The sequence below is a fragment of the Lolium perenne genome, chromosome 2 (assembly GCF_019359855.2).
Source record: "Lolium perenne isolate Kyuss_39 chromosome 2, Kyuss_2.0, whole genome shotgun sequence".
Taxonomy (NCBI): Eukaryota; Viridiplantae; Streptophyta; class Magnoliopsida; order Poales; family Poaceae; genus Lolium; species Lolium perenne.
The window spans coordinates 112,720,520-112,728,270 of NC_067245.2; the positions used below are offsets into that span (position 1 = coordinate 112,720,520).

Here is a 7,751-nt window from a genome sequence, read left to right on the forward strand (position 1 = left end):
CGTGCGTGGAGGGGGGGCTCACACATGCTCTAGGAGTGCACAAGTAGGCATGTGATCGTGTGGGGTGCCTACGGTGGGTGGTCACTACATCGGACAAACAAGGGGTTTTGGAATTACATATATATGATGGTTGCGCGCGCGTTCTCGCACAAGCTTTATATAGTCTGATGCATCATGACGTATCAAGCGAGAAAAGAAAAGTCAATAGTAAGATATAGATCATATACACAGATTTGTAGTAGCATCTAGAAATGAATAAATGAAGTGATAGTATGAAACTTTGCAATGTGAAGATAATAACTAAATCAGTATCATGTACTATGGTACTAGATCACAATACTATACAATGTGAGATATCTAGCTATATTCACAAGGACACTCAATTCTATATTTTTGTACTCTACAAGCATGCATCCTTTTATTGTGCCCACACAAAACAATCAAGACACACATACCCAGAACAACAAAGGTACATGAATTTGATTATTATTCACACACCAACTGTATTATCCTACACCAACTCATTTATATGACAACACATAATAACAAAGGTACATGAATTAGATTATTGTTCGCACACCAACTCACGCATATGCCCACACATAGTGATCAAGCCACACACACACACACAAAATTACTATTGACGCTCAAACACTAAATTATTATCAATGCGCAAACTCATATATACCAAATGGACCAAGCCAACACTCTAAAATGCACATTTGTCAAGGGTCCATGTCTCTACGCAATGTAAACTCGCATTGAACTTGTAAACATTACCAGCTGCCACAGTGACCACGGCAACTTGCTCGCCATAGTGCAGCAGTAAAACTGAATTGTTTCTGTTCTTAGACCACACCACTGCTTCCTGGAGCTCCCCTTTCCCCCAGCAGATGTTGACAGTGATGTCCCCCCGAGCCCTCAAACCTTTTACACAACCTTCAGGCCACTTTTCACGTGGGAGGGCGGGCAGCAGATATAGCTCAGTGAGAGTGCTCTGAAGCAACATTTCAGACATTGCAGCTGTGAATCTGCAACACAGTACAGAATTAGAGATGCCAACAACTACAGCACCAGATACGAGTATTTTCTATCAGCATGCTACTCTTCATCGTAAGACCTTTGAGATAACAGGCGTATACTCAGAGTTGGGTAATTAGTAACTAAGCTATGGAGGCTATCGAACATGAAACAGAAATAGAGGTTGTATACTAGAAAATTAGGAACATTTTGTACCCAAAGTTTGCATCAATCTGGAATGGCGGGTGTGCTGTCCACAAATTGGTGTACAGTCCTCCTTCAAACTGAACATCATCACCAGGAGGAACCAACGTGATCAACTTCAGAATCATTCTGTATGCATTTTCGCTGTTAAGAAGGCGTGCCCACAAAGCCATCTTCCACGTACTTGACCATCCAGGACCATCTTCTCCTAATAAAAAAAATGTATTTAACTTCAATTAAGGAGAAGTGTCCCTTTTTTAGTAGGTGAGCGTAGCAGCGCTACAAAAATATTCTTATTGCAACCCTCTCTTAGCAGAATACATATTGCCACAAGCTACGTCCCACGTTTTCTCTTGATAATCGATGCTCCTAAGTCACAACTCACAACACAATAGTAAATAATCACAACAAGTTTATCTGTACACATCTTTATTTGGACTGGTACAATACCTGTCATTTGCCACATATTAAAAATCACACCGCATGATTAAGACGATTATACTACTGATTGTGCCAGATCACACAATCTATAGCCACTCTTGTCCCAGCCTTCTGTGCCAGATTCAACTCCAACAGCTGATGTGGTTCGACGGTGAGCAGACTGCCACCAGCATTTTATTGCTTTTGAGTTCATACTATTATGGAATCATGCACCAATGATGGCTAATTCCTAGAATATTTCTCGATGCGCTTGATAGAAGAAACAGGACATCCAAAAATAATCGACACATATCAAACACATGGCAACAGACGTAGACATGTTGTGTAAGATTACCGAAACACGTAAAAACATCACAGTACTAATTTGTTATGTCCTGTCTTATATTTGGTTCTTAGATGTTTATGACTATGTACACCGAAGTATTTGAACATGTAGCTTATAGCCTTATACTACATTATTATACACTACCTTGCCTTAATTTACAGTCATAAAACCCTAGGTCGGACTACATCCCATATTCAGGGCATAGAGCATCATTCATTTATCTATGTATAGTGCATCAACATTACGGAATAATACGGGAATGCGATTATTTGTTATGTTATACAAACCTCGTTTGCGAAGACTGTTAGCAATAGCTTCACAAATCTCAGGATTTGTCTGCATGGTTATTGTATGACCAGGATAAAGACCAAAGAGATGAGACAGGTGCCTATGATGAACTTCAGGGTCCTCAAAATCTTGTGCCTCCATGCAAAGTACCCGGATCAATATTTATGTAGAATCATACTACGATAGAACAAATCCAAGCCAAAGAAATACTTGAGAATTTACCCACTCCATGATTGTTCTATCCTTCGCAATCGTAATCGGAGGGAGCCTTGGAAGCACTTTATTGATCTCCTGGACCAGAGCAGTATCAGTTTTTCTTAAGACCTGTTGTATAAAAGCATCAATAGTATCAGACACTCATTTCAGAAAAAAAAATGTTACACTTACACTGGCATAGTTTTCTAACTGGTTACTGCATGTACTTGTTACCTCTGCAGAAGTAACAACTGCCATGAATATCTCTCGGATGATTGAGATATCCATTGTAGTTGAATAGCTTACACTAGCTTGCTGACCACCAGTACCAGGAGCAGTGAAAGCATGTTCTGGAGAGGTAGAGGGGTTTGTTTCCAAAAGACCTCGAGGTCCGTCAGTCAACCAATCAACCAGAAACAAGGCGCATCCTTCCAACAATGGATATGCAGTGTTCTTCAAAAAATCCTAAATGAATCATAAAAGAGTAAGAAGAGCTTCAGAACTGTGAAATGTCAAATAACCATGAATATTGTTTCAGAAAACCTGCAGTTGTTGCAGAACCCATAACTATGTCAGTACCAACGTGGTAAGGAATTAAAGACCAGTTCCACAATAATAAGAGTCCAGTACCATAAAACTTAAGCAAGATTGAGACTTTGCAACCAGGCTATAATTCCAAAATAGTATCAGTATGTAGAAAAAATTCACCTATGAGGTGAAAATATAAAAGCACATATATTTCTTACTTTGTCCAGCAGATACTTGTAGTGTTCCCAAAGATGTGTACAAAGCCAGGCTCCCCCCATTGGCCACACTGCGTACTTAGCATCTTCATTGAACGCTGATGATTTTGCCCATATGTCTGAGACGTGGTGACTTACCCAGCCACTTGCTTGGTAATTGATCTGTCACAAATACAACATTCCACCAACAATCAGATGAAAGAACTCAGATGGCATATTTCTAATGTCTTAAAATTTACACTCGAAGGATGCTCTAAAATGAAAGTGACAGGGAAAACACTGGTGTCATCTAAGTAACTTTGCTTCCGAGCTTGGAGTTAACAAGTGCCAAAATAATAATAACCAAAAGGAAAATTTGTGAGTGAGCACCATGACACACCCACACTTTTTTTTTGTTTTTCTTTTTTCATATCCCTCAAACTATATAACATGTGGACTTGAAACATATATGCTATGTTTAGGGACTTGACCTTTTTCTTTAAAAACCACAGCAGAATAAAATTCAGTGACTATACTTGTATCATGCATCTAAATTAGATCAGTGCAGTCAATATTTCTCATTTTATATTCGTGCATGTATGTTTAGCTGCTGCCGCTGCGAGAAATTACAGGATCTGGTAACCTTCAAGGGACCTAACAAAATTAAAATGTTTAGGAAGTTACAATGCTTTCAATGATGCCTTCAGATGATGACCGTACTTTACCAACTTGGTCATGCATCTGTTGGTTCCATATAAGCAACTACTCCACAGTATAACTCCCTATGGTATTAGAACCCCAGACAAGCAAATTTTGACCTATTCTCATATTTGTCATATGTGTAGTAAGTAGTAACCACACTGTCCCACAAAAGTCAAATAAGAAAGCAAGAGAACTTACTTTTGCAGTCTTAGCTCCGTTAACTGCAAGAGATGCTATGAACTCAATTAGTGGTTCTTGGCATTCACTAAGGTTGCAAGGAAGCGTTGGCCAGTAATTCATCTGTAGATTTATGTTGAGGTGAGGAGCAGACCTGAAAAGTTAAAGCTGTATAAATATTTGATCCTTAAGGCCCTCTTTGGATAGGGAGAATGGGAATTCCAGGAATTACTATGAATTTGGAACTAAATCCCCAAACTCTCTCCTAATCAAAACAATAGAACACTGCCTAAAACGGATCACAAGTAAAAATGACATCACGACGAAATGAAAGTGTCCCCACACAAATACAGGCCTCTAGCCCATCTCCCAGTTGCTTTATTTTTTTTAATTAATAAGCCGGTAAGTGTATGTACTCGAATAAGTAGTTCTCACCTAATATATAACAAGCAGAAAAGGTAAAATAAACAAAAACGATATCAATGCATGAACTATAGAGAAAAACTTACTGCCAAGCTGGTGCAAGATCTTGATTCCAAATTCCTTGCAGATTAGATACCTGTGTTCCAGGTCGAGAGCACGAAATGAGAAGATATCGACCATATTGGAATAGAAGTTCAACCAAAGAAGGATCTTCGTTACTTCTAAAACTGTTCACTCTTTCTGCTGTAGTCTTGATGGCTTCATCAGCTTCTTTCAAGCTTGTTTTTTCAATAGCTGGTGCTTGTGATAGTCGCAAACTAACACGGTGAAAAAGACCCTGATAGTTTTTCAAATGAGAAGCTTTGAGCTGATCAAATGTGACATTCCTGCTCATATTCAAGGTCCTCAGAGCTTCTGATTCAGGATCTAATTTTGAGTCTGAAGGATTCACAAGGGGCCCATTGAACGAGGAAGCAGCTGTAACAAGCAAAAGTACCCAATCTGCATTGTCAATTCTCAAATTTTGATCATTCAAAACTGAAGATTTTGCAGCAGCACCGCCCATCTGCAGGCTAAGAACAGCTGCAAACCCGATACCAGTAGCATCATTGGCTTCATGTTGCTGCAGAACGTGTCTTTGTACTGGACAGGTGCCTTCCATGATAATCTCATTTGCATTCGTTGCATGAACTCTGTGGTTTAATTTACTATTTAATGATAAAGTGAAGGACACATGTCCTGATTTGTTTGCGGAAATCCTGGTGACAATGACCTGGTGTGGATTTGAGCAGAAGTGCTCCCTAGTGTACTGCACTTCTCCAATGTTGAACGTGATGAGCGTGGTCGCGGTATGTAAATCAAGCTCTCGTTTGTAGGAACTATACCCCTGACTGGATGTGCCAAACTCTAGATTCATATCCCCAAGAGGTTGGTAGACCTTCATAGCAAGAACAAGGATACGGTAAGATATAGTGCTCCAGTGCACCTCCTAAGAAAATTATTTGTGATTGCCGATGAACTTCTATTGCAGATGCGTAGCTGCATCTTGCAATGATTCATGCCATAATTGTAGATTGTGCATTGCTCAGAAGAACTAGCCCTAGCATTGGATGGCATAATAATCTTTAACTCGAAAGTCAATCATTATTCTGGTTCAAGCTCTTCAGGTATGATGCTATTCTTATGCTACTGTTCAACTATAGATCAGGTTAGTCAAGCAATAACGTTTCAAATTGATTTCTTCCAACATTTCTTTTGCAGACAAGACCATAAAATTATGTTTAAGCCATGTTACAATAAAGGCTCAGAAATGCATATGTCGAGAACTGAAGGACTATGAAATTTGACATTATTACAGAATAAAATAACTTAAAGACAACCTCTTTTAATAAAATTTTTTTTTGATATTAATGAGCGATGATATGCATCATCATATCATAATCCGAGCAAGGGTCCAAATGTTACTAGGTTAGGCCTCGTGACTTTGCTTCAACACAAGAACCAATAGCATGCTCTGATATGCCAAACAGAACACCATATGGCAAACTCAGACCATATATACCTCTGTCGGGCCACCGTAAAGGCCTGACGCCGCGCTGGTGGCATCAATAAACCGTCCATCATCAACGAACTTCCTGACCGCAGCGAGGGCAGCCGGTGCTTTCGGGTCGGTATAATTCCCCGGCACACCGGTCCACAGAGTATCAACTGCAAGAACATTAGAAGGGATCACATTATGGTTCCTAGCCTTGCTGGCCTGCCTTGGTAACAAAAAGGGAAGTGCACATTCATGGTTTGGTTGGGGCATTTAGTCGAACTCCCTCCAGGTGCCATTCGGAGAGCAACCCTTACGAGCCAGGACCCTATGGACTATGGTAACTGACGCGTCGGAACATCCATCGCGAACAAGAATGAGAACAGAGCTCGGAGATGGGAGATCAGGGCAAAGCGCGAGCAGCAGGAATGCTTACGGTTGAGTTGGAGCTTCTCGGAGGCGACGCCGCCCCAGACCATGGCGCCGAGGCTGCCGTTCCCGATCGGCGCCGCGTCCGTGAAGTGCTCCGCCGGGGAAGCGAACACCACCTTCAGTGGCCGCTCCTCCCCATCCTCCATCGCCCGGATCCGGTCGTCGTCCATGGGTGGAGGAGCCATCAGCCGTGGAGGATAAACCAAGTATGGGAGAGCCGTGCGGAAAGAGTGAGTGCTTTAGCATGTGCGTGGGTTTTCTGGATGGCAAGCTTCCATTTTCGCAGTTGGTTTCTTGGTGCAGTTGGCGCCAACGGAACGGAAAGGACAAATACCCTGCACCGGAAAGGCTTCCGTTTTGGGCTTTCGGTTTGGTTTTGCCACATATAGCGTCATATAACCTTAATATTTTCTGCAAACATTATGTACCTCAGCCTTACCATCTCCAACAGACGCTGTAACAGGTGCTATATCAAAAAACGACTAGTTTAGCTCGCGTGAGAGGTAAATTGATGCTCCAACAGGTGTGCTGCACCCGATGTAAAAATAGAGCGCGGGATAAAAACGCTATCTCGTGCACTATATCTACCGCGTCGAAAAGAGCGCGCGGTACAAATCGCACGCTATCTCGTGCACTATATCTACCGCGTCGAAAAGAGCGCGCGGTACAAATCGCGCGCAGGAACAACTAGTCTGTTTTACAGCTCCGAAATTTAGAGCTTCTATTGGAGGTGAATATAGCCTCAAGCGCAAAACACAGATAGAGCGTGCTACAAAGTACTTTTACAGCGCCAAAATTTAGCGCGGTTGGAGATGCTCTTATAGTTGGAGAAAAATCCTATGAGACCAGGTCTATCTTCTAAGAAATTTAGACCCATCCTAACACGCGCCACGTGTCCTGGCAAATCTCAAAGCATCCTTCTTCCCCATTCCTCGGAGGCCTCTTACCAATTTTTCCTCCAAACCAGCGGTATATGAGTATATCAAAATTGAAGAAATCAATCGCCCATGAGAACATTCACCAACACCAAATCTCTGGGGAGGTTCCCCTCAAAAAAAAAAATCTCTGGGGAGGTCAAGCGTTGACAGTCAAGTACTCACGTGCTGCAGGTTGAGTCTAACGGCAAATAAGTGCATCTCCAGCGGCGCGACGTAAACGGATGCTGAGCGACCGTTTGCGTCCGTCCGGGCTAAAAATGCGCATAGTGACCGGGCCGTCCGCGGCGACGCAAACGTGGCCCAAATATGCGCCAGCTTTGCGTCTCTGCGGACGCAGCGGTCGTCCGCCC

General features: G+C 42.0%; 1 protein-coding gene across 1 annotated transcript; it reads right to left on the reverse strand.

Moving 5' to 3' along the window:
• Positions 1-470: 470 nt before the first annotated feature.
• Positions 471-6,756, reverse strand: LOC127333625 (alpha-L-fucosidase 2). The gene is made up of 10 exons (XM_051360018.1): positions 6,468-6,756; positions 6,059-6,204; positions 4,584-5,434; positions 4,096-4,228; positions 3,220-3,378; positions 2,708-2,938; positions 2,501-2,602; positions 2,278-2,413; positions 1,237-1,432; positions 471-1,031 (listed from the first exon to the last, which is right to left on the reverse strand). Exons 1-10 carry the CDS (start codon positions 6,646-6,648, stop codon positions 710-712), a joined length of 2,457 nt encoding a protein of 818 aa, XP_051215978.1. The 5' UTR covers positions 6,649-6,756; the 3' UTR covers positions 471-709.
• Positions 6,757-7,751: the final 995 nt, after the last annotated feature.